The sequence below is a fragment of the Halyomorpha halys genome, unplaced genomic scaffold (genome assembly GCF_000696795.3).
Source record: "Halyomorpha halys isolate HHAL.00 unplaced genomic scaffold, Hhal_1.1 Scaffold573.1, whole genome shotgun sequence".
Lineage (NCBI taxonomy): Eukaryota > Metazoa > Arthropoda > Insecta > Hemiptera > Pentatomidae > Halyomorpha > Halyomorpha halys.
This window is the reverse complement of record NW_027105077.1, coordinates 231,644-242,972: the sequence shown is the minus strand read 5'-3', so window position 1 is coordinate 242,972 and position 11,329 is coordinate 231,644. Positions and strand designations below refer to the sequence as shown.

Below are 11,329 nucleotides of genomic sequence, written 5' to 3'. Positions count from 1 at the left end.
TATGAAAATAATGGATTTACCTTGCTGTGATAATTTTAGAAGGAAAGATTGAATTCTTATAAGATAGAATAATATAAAGTAAACATACTTTCACTCGACTGGGGTGACGAGTGGCAAGTTTAATTCTGTGTATGTAGGATTTTGCCTAGAAACTCCTTTAGGATGAATGAATTTCATTTTTTTTCTTTTGATGGTGTTTCTTATACCCAGATGTTAAACGTTTTCCACCAAAATTATGTTGTTGTTTTTTATAAGATTGAATTTTTTAATAGCTTACACATATTTTTTGCCTAAAAAAACAGAAACAGTAATCATCCTTAAAAACTACTTCAAGAGACCATCGTAAGAAAAAAAATTAGAATTTTTACTCATTTTTCATTTAATACTCAACATCTTACTAAACGAAAAAAAAAATAGTTATTCATATTTAAAGTAGAGTAAATTTGCTGACAATTAATTAGGTAGCTGTCTTATAATTCCTTACATTTAGCATTTTAAGAGGAATAGTTTTCCACTTGATATTGTTGAAGGAGGAGTTTTTTAATATTTTATTTCATTATTCCTCTACATTCTTTCTAAATGATAATTTATTACAACCGTTGGAAGTCAGGTTCCCTGCTCTGCCCTAAGTCTGCTCTTTCAATGTATATTAACACATATAATAGAGTAATCCTTTAAAGTAAATCCTCTTATAAGAAACGAAGTAGTTGTCTGAAATAAAGAAAACAATTTTAAACATTTTATATGATATCTACGCTTCTGATTTGTTTAATTTTATCCGGTTTGTTGGTGTAATTTCCATTTTTTTTTCAAAAAAGAAATCAAAGGCGAAAGTATAAGGACATACAATTTTTTTCCCATTTTTTTTTTACGGAAATTAGTAGCAAAGCACTTCTTGATGTGTTAAAAATGAATATGAACTTTGGTTTGCTCCTATATATACGTACACAGTACTTACATTAAAGAACAGTGAGGTTATTATATAAGAACTACTCATATTTTATTTCGTATATACCATATGTTACAATATGATAAATAATCGAATTATCTAGAAGAATAAAAAATCACTAATTATTAACGAAAATACTGCCTATTAAATTTTGAACCCATATAAAAAAATACCAAATTTAGTAAGGTTAAAATTTAAATTTTGTTATTTTTTTTATTATAACTTTAAAGCTGTAAATTCCAAATGACAATTTTAATTATAGTTAATTTCCCACATAAAATCTTATTGGACCATTATTATTAGTAATGAGAGATGAAACGGTTTTATGGAAACATGTTAATAAAGTGTATAGGGACAGGAGATATTTTGTTTACTGATTTTTGTAATATATTATTACCAATATTTTTATTACATATTATTACCATATTGTTTAATTATATGTTGTTATCTACTAAATATATATAATAAGCAATTAATTCAATCATTAATCCATTATGTAAATAAAAGTAATTATGTATGTTTAATTTTAATGAAATATATTAATTTATATGAAACTTTCAATTGAGTTCAATTAATCTATATATCCAAATCTAGCGAAGCATTGCCGGTTCTGTTAGTTCTCTATAAAACCTTCCTAAGGATGGATCCCCCCTCTAGAAAATAATATTTTGTTCATTAATAATTTCATTATTACCGTTTACGGCCTATTTAACAACTCAAATAATATTATAAGAATCAACTAGCGACCGAACCTGTACCAGAATATTATTTCAATTCTACAACAGAGCTGCTGTAAAGGATTGATTGAGATGAAAGGAGACAGGTCCTGCCAATGAAGAAAAACCCGACCCGGCAGGACATTATTTCTTTTTTCTACCATCTCGTAAATCCTCCTCCTGTTATTGATGTCCTACATACGCTGAAGAACAACTTGTCCCTGGTTATTGCGATGTCCTTCTCAGGAAAATCTATTTCTTCTTCGATGCTCACAGAGATTTTATTAAGAGAAGGATGGCTGATGCTCCTTTTTTTCTCTCTCTTTTTTTTTTTTTCTTTTGTATTTCAATCCGTCTTCTTCGAACAACTGTTCAAGTTTTTATGTGAAATTCATTTTATATTTTTTACTAGAAATGTTTCATATTTAGTGCTGGAAAATTGCTGATTGGCCATGTGTGTTAATTTATATTTTGTAACTTAAACATAGTACAAAATATTACTATTTGAGTTTAATTTAACCGAACTCGGACCTTATTCCATTTATTGTTTCATATTTATAACATAATAATGAGGTGAAGATAGTTGATATAAGAGGAGAAGATGGTCGAGAGTAGCAGTCAGCAGAAAAAAACACAAATAAACAAAAGAATTATTATATTTATAATATTTTCACTTTCATTGAGACTGGTTCATTTTGTTTAAATAAATAATTCAATTTTTATCCATTTTTGTCTCAACACATTTTATTTTTCTTATAAGTCCGATGTTTCGGCCAATCCGGCCATCCTCAGGAACATCTAATACAATTTTCGAACTAAAATTATTTAAACACTCAACATCATGCAGGCGATTCTGCCCAGGTCACAACAACGATTTCTAATTAGTCAACTTTAACATTAAAATCAAAAATTAAAATTCATTTCTCACGGTCACTTGTTAAAACTTCATCTTTGTTACGGCGGGTAGGGGTTCAAAAGGAACCTTTACTAGCCCAACCGTGAAAAGTAGTGAAAAGAAAAGAATAGTCGAATTTTTGTATTTTTAAATAAGTGAACATAATGAAAGGAACACAAAATATATAAAAATACAGAAACTAGGGGAAAAAGAAAGCTTAAAACTATCTCAAAATTACATGAATTGAACGAAAGAGAGAAGAGAAAAGGTCTTATATCACTGGTGATTGATGGGGCCCTGGTTGTGGTTGTTGTCCTGAGAAGATGTTCCGGTGGAGGTAGATCGACGTACGTCCGGCCGCCTTGTCCTCTTGGAGGATGAGCCCAAGTAGTCCGCCCGCCGTGGCTGATATAAATGGCCAGGATGCTGGCAACTACGAGTATGTAGTGAGGTGGACAATGGAGACGATATGTGTGTGCACACTGAGAATCTAAGAAGTCGTCCGCTTATTTTCAGTATAAAAAAACAACAGAGGCTTAATAAAAATCACATGTTCCAATTATCGATTTGTGAATCATATGTTGGCCGCAACAATCTTAATATATAACTTTATCTTGATAAAGTTTTAACAAGTGACAGTGATAAATGAATTTTAATTTTTGGTTTTAATGTAAAAGTTGACTAATTAGAAATTGTTGTTGTGACCTGGGCAGAATAGCCTGCATGAAGTTGAGTGTTCAAATAATTTTAGTTCTAAAATTGTATTAAGATGTCCCTGAGGATGGCCGGATTGGCCGAAACGTCGGACTTATAAGAAAAATAAAATGTGTTGGGGCAAAAATGGATAAAAATTGATTTATTTATTTGTGCCGACATTCCTACCTAATTTTCAGGTCTTCATAAGGGCTATAAAAACAAGAAGACGACAACCATCATTCAGAGAGGAAAAAAAATAATAGACTAACAAATTTGGAAACATTTTTTTATTTATTGATATTTACAACTGTATAAAAAATACAACAAGTAAATTTGATCATAATGACATAATGAAAATATTATGATACAGCATGTATAGAAACCACCCAGTAGTAGAACTCTAAAAACATTTTACAATATAAGGTCACGAGGCCATCTTCTTTTCAGGTGCCTCGGAGTATTGCCAGGAATGATAGAGGAAGCAAGGCTAGAAACTAGTGGGTTTGGGTGGTTAAGGAGTTTATAATGGATGGAATGATATCGGATTCGGGCTAGATCAGTTACATAAGGAACATTTAGGGCTTTATGGATGGTTTTATTTGTAACAAAATAAGGAGCATTGAGGATTTTACGGAGGATTTTTGATTGTAAGGATTGGATAAGAGAGGAATTCGAAGGTTTAGTGGAGCCCCAAAGCTCAACTCCATATGTCCAGATGGGCCTTATTATTGTCATGTAGATCAGTGTTTTGTAATGAGTTGGGAGTTAGACCGTTTGTCTATAAGTGCTGTAATAGTCGGAATCTACGTCCAGTTCCCCGTCTTTTCAGTCTTGTGTGAGGATTCCAAGTTAGTAATTTGTTCAAATGTAGTCGAAGGTAGCGGATCTGTTCAACAGGTGTAAGAGCCACATTATTAAAATATACTGTAGAGCAGGCGGTAGGTTTATGAAGAAGAGTAAAGGTGATTTGATGGGATGTGTTGGGATTTATTTTTATCCTCCAATTTCGGCACCGTTCTTCGAGGGCTGTGATATGATATAATCTAATGTCTACTTTTAAATTTTTTAAATAAATTGTTATATATATTTCCAAGTTTGTTTGTAATTATTTAATTTTTTTTTAATTACGTTTACTATATCGTTTTTTCTTTTTAGCCCTGACGAAGGCCTGAAATTCAGATCAAAACATCGGCACAAATAAGTATGTTTTACTTACATGTGTATCATTGCTGACCACACCCCCGACCATCTTCTTCTCATGTCGAAACTATGGTAAAAAATAATAGAAATTATTTTTTTATATTTTCATTATTTTTATCAGTCATAGAACATTATGGACAGAATTGAAATATAAAATTCCCGAGCGAGATATGTCTTTCTATGAAAGTGCTTCGTAGAAGCTGTTTACAGTCGTCTGAATTATTAATGTTGGTATGGTCCCCTTCATAGAGAGCTTGCTGGTTCATCCACACAACATATCTATTTCCAGGGATTATTACCTACCACACAGCTTCGTAGATGTGGCTCGTACCACAAAAGGGAATACTATACAGGGAAAACGACAAACGGAATGACATTTCATTTATGCGACAGTGTTAGGGATTTCATTAGCCAACATGAAAAGAACTCTTCACATTATAATAGTTTATTAAAAATGATTTTCATATCCAACCAAAAATTCATAGTTAATAACACACATATCTTCATCCATTTCATCAGAACGTATATCTTAATAGCGGAAATATTAATTTTAAATCTTCAAATATTTTCATAATGATTTGTGAAATGGCTTTATCACCTCAAGGTTTGTCGGAGAGAGATTCGTGTGAAATCCAAGTGTTTGTGTTAAAGGGTTTCGTGCTAGTCGTCTCTAGCAGAGGTGCATTAAGAAAAATGGGTTCCCAAATTGGTTACAATTTTCCTCTTCCCCTCTAAGAACTAGTTTAAGAAACTGTTTTTGGTTTTATTCAAGTATTACATGAAAAGAATTTTTAATCTTTTTGAATATTTCCGAAATCTAAGATATTTTAATGTCTGAGGCCAAATTCTGAAACGTTTCTGACGGTCAAGTCTTGAGGTCTGAACAAGGGCTGGAATAAGAGAGAGGAGACACGCGCTAACGTTTCAGTTTTTTTCCAACCAATCAAAACGAGTGGGGATACCATTTCTGTTGTGAATAGTTGAGTAAATACTGATATATTCGGTAAAATATAAATAAATAAAGTAGGGGAATAAATGTAATCACCCATATTCTTCACTTGATCGTTCAAAGTCATTTAGTACAAGAGCCCCATGGAAAAAATGTCAGTAGTTTCACCCCAATTTTTTATTGCTTTAATGAAAACTACGCATAATTACTAGTCAAAAATTATGAGTCTATTAAGCATAAATATTTAGCGAGATAGAAAAATGGCGGCTGTTTCAATACGTTAAAAAAATGATTAATTTTTCAGTCGGAGCTCCATCTTTTTGAAACTAGCCACAAAACTAGAAAACATAAGAACATCATATGAAGTAGAGTATATTTTCTAAATTATGAGATTTAGTAGAGATGTTTATATTCAGTAATTACCGAGATATATATTTCTAAAAATCAATGTTTCATGAAGTGAGTATTGAAAAATCAGTAGTTTGTAAATTTATTGTGGGAAATCTTTTTGTCAAGAACCAAGGGACGTATTATCACGTTGAGATGTCTGTTGCCACTCAAATTAAAGGCAGTAGTTTTTATGGTATTTTTCAAAATAAATTAACTAGATGATTTCTTGTTGTTCGGACAAAATTTATGGTTTCTGAAAAACTATGTCTCAGGAACCATTGGACATAGAGATATCTGCCAGCAATCAAATCAGAGGTAGTTTAATTATACAGTTTTTATTAAAGTAATAAAAAATTGGGGTGAAACACAGTTATTTCGTTCGAAAAACGTCAGTACTTTTTCTCGTCTAGTACTTATTGGTACGAACCTCCGAATTCAGAACTAGATAACGTTCAAGCATGAAGATAGTACAGCACCTCAACCCTCTAATATGTGCTACCTAGTCCAAGATTAGTCCTTAGTACAAATCTCAAATGAAGGAGAGATCCTTATGAAAATAATGGATCCTTTTAGGCTCAGTCGGAATATCAATAAAACCAAAGATAATTATATAAATAATTAATAATTATGCTTATTAGTCTAAAAATATTATTCATATAAGGCACTTGCTTTTGGATATCATATTAGAAAGTATTCGTGACAGTCAGTCACATCAGTCTGTCTTTTGAATAATGAATGTCAATCCGACATGCCACATAAGGGTCTCTTAATGTGAATAATTCTGCATGAATAACTCTAGAGGTAACCATAGAGATATAACCTACCACTTTTCCCTTGTGCGATGAAATTTAATTATATTTTTGATTATTATTATCTTCATTAACTCAAATATTTGTTACTTCATTAATAATTTGTTCAACTTAGTCATCCTTAGTTATGATAGTTAGTATAATTAACTTGCTTTTATTGGTGGTATATTACATTCACCAAAATAAAATATTTTATTATTATCTCTGGAAGTATATATTCTTATACTTTTACACTAGTAAATTCATAATCTTGATTCATATAGTAAATTCTAATAGTTCAAGAATATAGTTCGACCGATAAATGTTATTGCCGGAAATATTTTGGGTCATCTTAAAGTATTAAAAATTTGTAATTTTACAGTTGATATAAGAATATAATTTAGAACTTTGATGTAGAGAAGTGACAAGTACAATGCCTTATGAATGGTGAAATACAGATATATTTAAAATCCCATCACGATTCCACCATTTACGTTGGCGTATTAAAACACGAGTGCTGTCAGATTGAAACAATGATGACAGCTGAATTCAAATGTCATCTTTGTTTCCATCTGATAGCCCTGACGAAGCACTACCAATTAGGGTGGAAAGTTGGTTAACAATAAATAGTTTTCTTTTACTATTTTGATACCTTTATTGACCGCCACCCGGACTATCTTCTTAAAAAAAACATATTACATTTTTACATTATTTAGAAGGAAGAGCTACGGTTTGGTTTTTACTTTCACTTACCTATATATGGAGTATGTAGTAAGGGAAAGTACTGTGTCCGTGAAAAATTTCTAATTTGAGTATTTGGCAGAAATACATGTTTTGAGGTCCTCTTAGTCCCCAAAAAGTCTCGTAAAATGGTATTCACTTATCACCCACCCCCAGGTTTACACCCATAAAGACAGGGAATATTTTGCATAAAAATAGCATGTAAATTGGTCAAGATATACGATTTGGTCTAGATTTAATATTCGAATTGTTCGTTTTATATATATTGGCTTGTGAAGTAAGTTCGTAGCGTTTTTCGATATTCCAATTTAATCCCCTCTGTGTTTATAAAATCATGTTTACTCGGTCAATAATGTTTACATATTCTAAAAAAGGATTAGTTAAAGTACTTTTATGCATAAGTTTCAATTCCTTATCTTTAAGTGGTGTTTGGCTTGCTTAAAAAGGAAGAGAAAAAAAAATTCATTTTATAATTTAATGATTTTTTATTTCCGAAAAGGAAAATCCACTGCACAGACGGTTAACAAAATTTGCAATGTGTATAACAATGATGCCTTAGGTGAAAGCTCCGTCCGGAAATTTTGACTTTGAAGACACAAAGCGCTCGGGTCGTACTTCAACTGCCGATGACCAAATTCAAGCATTGGTCACAGACAACCCTCACTCAATGATATGGGATATCGCAGAAACGCTTAGCATATCTCATGCAAGTGTCTCAAATCATTTGTGTCTCATAATGGCAAAGGCATAGTTTTCCATCACGATAACGCTCGTCCTCCAGAGTCTTTGCAGACTCGGCAGAGTTTATTGCACTTAGGCTGGGATGTGATCCCCCACCCACCCTATTCACCCGACATTGCCCCAACAGATATTTCGGGCCCTTCAAAACTCTATTAACGGGAAACATTTTAATTCGTTCGAGGACTGCAAAACGCACATGGAGGAGTTCATTGCGCAAAAATCTGAGAAGTTCTGGGAGGACAGAATAAAAAAATTACATGAAAGATGGCAACATGTAGTAGATCAAAATGGGTCGTATATAATTGATTAAAAATATTTACAAGAATCTGAAGTTTTTATTGAAATCACCAGTAAAAAACGCTACCAACTTATTTTACAACCCAATAGATATAATTAAATTCTCTAGAGTTTTGCTATAGTGATAAGGCTATCAATAAAATTTGATTAAGGAAATATTTAACAATGTCAGATTACTTACCATTATTTATTATGGGTCATTTTTCGCTGAGTAAATAAATCACGGAAACAAAACCTCCCGACACTGTTTTTTTTTTGTGTTCTTTATGTAAAATGTCTTTGTACAATTTTCATAACTTAAATATTTTATCATTTAAACATTGAATGAGACTTCAAGAACTACAAACACATGATACTTTGGCGATCAGCCGGTCAATAATTTTTTTTTTTGTGATTGACCCTTTAAATGATCACCTAAAATTGATGAAAGGAATATGGTCCGGGTGCGGTCAAGAAAAACTCAAATAGTAGAAATATACTAATTTAATGAGCCAACGTTTCGCCCCACGTTGCAGGGCTTCTTCAGGGCTATTTTGATGGCAGTCAAAACTAAAATGACCGCACCCGGACCATATTCCTTTCATCTTCACACACGGTCAATCAATAATCTTCTAGTATCACCTAAAATCGTTTGGAGCTTTTACCGTATCGTAATAGGTTCCAAAAATTACTAGTGTTGGTCGTTTCTGTTATTATTTTCAAATGTTGGACTGTACATTGACAAAAAGCAACATTCCTTCAGAAATGTTGAACAAAAAAAAAAAAAGTTCATAAACGAAGTGAGTCAGAGAACACCATCCTGTAGTTATTTATCCTATTAGTTTTCACTTTCGCTATGATTTAATAGTTTAGGAATAATAATCATAATGAAAACCAGGAAATGTTTAAGGAATTAAGTCGGAAATTCTTTGGTTTCGAAATACATTATTTTTCAATTAATTTCTATAATTGATAGATATAATTGGTTATTTTAAAAATCGTTAAACTATTCCAAGAGTATTGATATTGGCTCACTTTTAGATATTAGCATGATCTATTTTTGTAATAGTCCCAAATGTCTGTTCTTCGATATTTTAACAACGGACGTGAAACCTTAAGTTTTATAAAATAGTACGAAAAATGAAAAGAAAAAAAAAATAGTTAACCAGTAATTCAACTGCACTTTTACAACTAAAGGAAACTAAAGACAACACAATAGCTAACGTGGTGGTGGTCATCGTTAGTAAGCAAAATAGAACATTACCTTTACTGTGCTTGTATAACTGTTTTAACGAAAAACCAGACGTATAACGACACTAGTGGCGAACTGGGGAACGAAATAAAAATGACAGTAATTATAGCTTTTTGAATATCATTTCAATCATTGTGTATGAAGTGTGCCTTCAACTTAAGGCCACTTAGCTTTTGGTTGGCTGGTTGGGTACTGTTAGTGGACTTCTTCTTCTTCGTCCTTGAATCTAGATGGCTATGTCAGGAAGTAAAGATATAAAATTAGCGATGCTCCTTCAGAAGGTCGAAAGCATGGTCCCAAGGTCTGTGGATTGGAGCAATTTCTGTCTCCGCAAGTTCTCCACCAGCTGGCAGCTTTGCAGAATGTTGTTTGTTCATTTTGGCCACATTCACATAGGGGACTGGGTTCTATCTTGAACTTCCTAAAAAGCTGTGATTTCTAACGGTTTTGTCCAATTCAAAAAATGACGACCTGTTCCCTTCTGCTTTTTCAAAATAATTTATTTATTGTTATTTACAACTGTATAAAAATATATGCAACAAGTAAATTTGCTGTAGGTTACATAGTGAAATGATACAAACATGTGGAGAATCTACCCATTGATAGAACTCCAATAAAATTTCTAGAGGAGAAGATCTCGAGGCCATCTTCTTTTCAGACGCCTAGGAGGATTATAAGGTAATGAAGGAGAAGCCAGGTTAGAAACAAGTGAAATTGGATGTTAGGAAGTTTATCATGGAAGGAATGGTATCTGGTTTTGACCAAATCGGAAAACATATGGGAACATTGAGGTCCTGATGGATGAATTAATTTGTGACAAAGTAAGGAGCATTAAGGATTTTGGTCTGTAAGGATTGGATTCGGGAGGAATTTGATGGTTTAGTGGAGCCCCAAAGCTCAACTCCGTATGTCCAGATAGGCCTTATAATAGTCTTTTCAGTCATGTATGAGGATTCCATGTCAGTCGTTTGTCGAGATGTAGTCCTAAATAACGGATCTACTCGACAGGAATAAGTGGGGTATTATTAAATGATACTGTAGGGCAAGAGGTTATGGGTTTACGACGAAGGGCAAATGTAATTTGGTGGGATTTATTGGAATTAATTTTAATCCTCCAATTTTGGCACCATTCTTCAAGGGTGTTGATTTAGGGATACAATGTAAGGTCATTGTTTACTGACAATAGATATGTGCCATTGGCATACGTGGTGAGGATAGTATTTGGATGGGTTGTGATGTCAGCTGTGAAAACTGTATAAAGGATAGGACCAAGGATACTACCCTGAGGTACACCAGTAGACTGACGGAATAGGGATGAATAAGCGCTGTTGTAATTTACTTGAAATAATCTGTCGGAGAGATAAGGCTGGATAATGAGGAATTTAAGAATCTTGTATAGCTGTCCTGGGTGCCAGACTCGATCAAATCTCTTCTCTCTAGCATGAAATAATCATTATGGGAATTGTGATTTGGGTGAATTGCTTCCCACCTTAGGCTTATGTTTTTTTTTAGAGTTTTGCACTCCTGCTTTGGGGGAGCAGTGTTCCTTCCTTAGGCAATCGGTCTGCGACTTCATTCCCCGCAACTCCACAGTGCCCTGGAATCCATTCAGATTCCGTATATCGGTTAGTAAACTGTATGTATAAATTAATAGGAATGAAGAAAAAAACATAATTGACAGAAAAAATCTATTGAGTAATTTACATATGGTAGTTGTTAGGGTGGTCGAAAGAAAA

At 32.8% G+C, this 11,329-nt stretch overlaps 1 protein-coding gene across 4 annotated transcripts in view; it reads right to left on the bottom strand.

Moving 5' to 3' along the window:
- Nucleotides 1-8,719, bottom strand: part of LOC106684359 (tubulin alpha-2 chain) — a 39,991-nt gene extending 31,272 nt beyond the window's left edge. The window contains exons 1-3 of one of the 4 annotated variants that reach the window (XM_014426399.3): nt 8,544-8,717; nt 485-711; nt 89-290 (exon numbers count right to left, since the gene is read on the bottom strand). Coding sequence is in view for 2 of the 4 variants with exons in the window: in XM_014426397.2 (XP_014281883.1) it covers nt 485-493 (9 nt within the window). In the remaining 2 variants the exon portion in view is untranslated. Of the gene's footprint in view, nt 1-88; nt 291-484; nt 712-8,543 lie in introns of all 4 variants that reach the window. The other 3 variants (XM_014426397.2, XM_014426398.2, XM_067048386.1) reach the window with 3 other exon arrangements.
- Nucleotides 8,720-11,329: the final 2,610 nt, after the last annotated feature.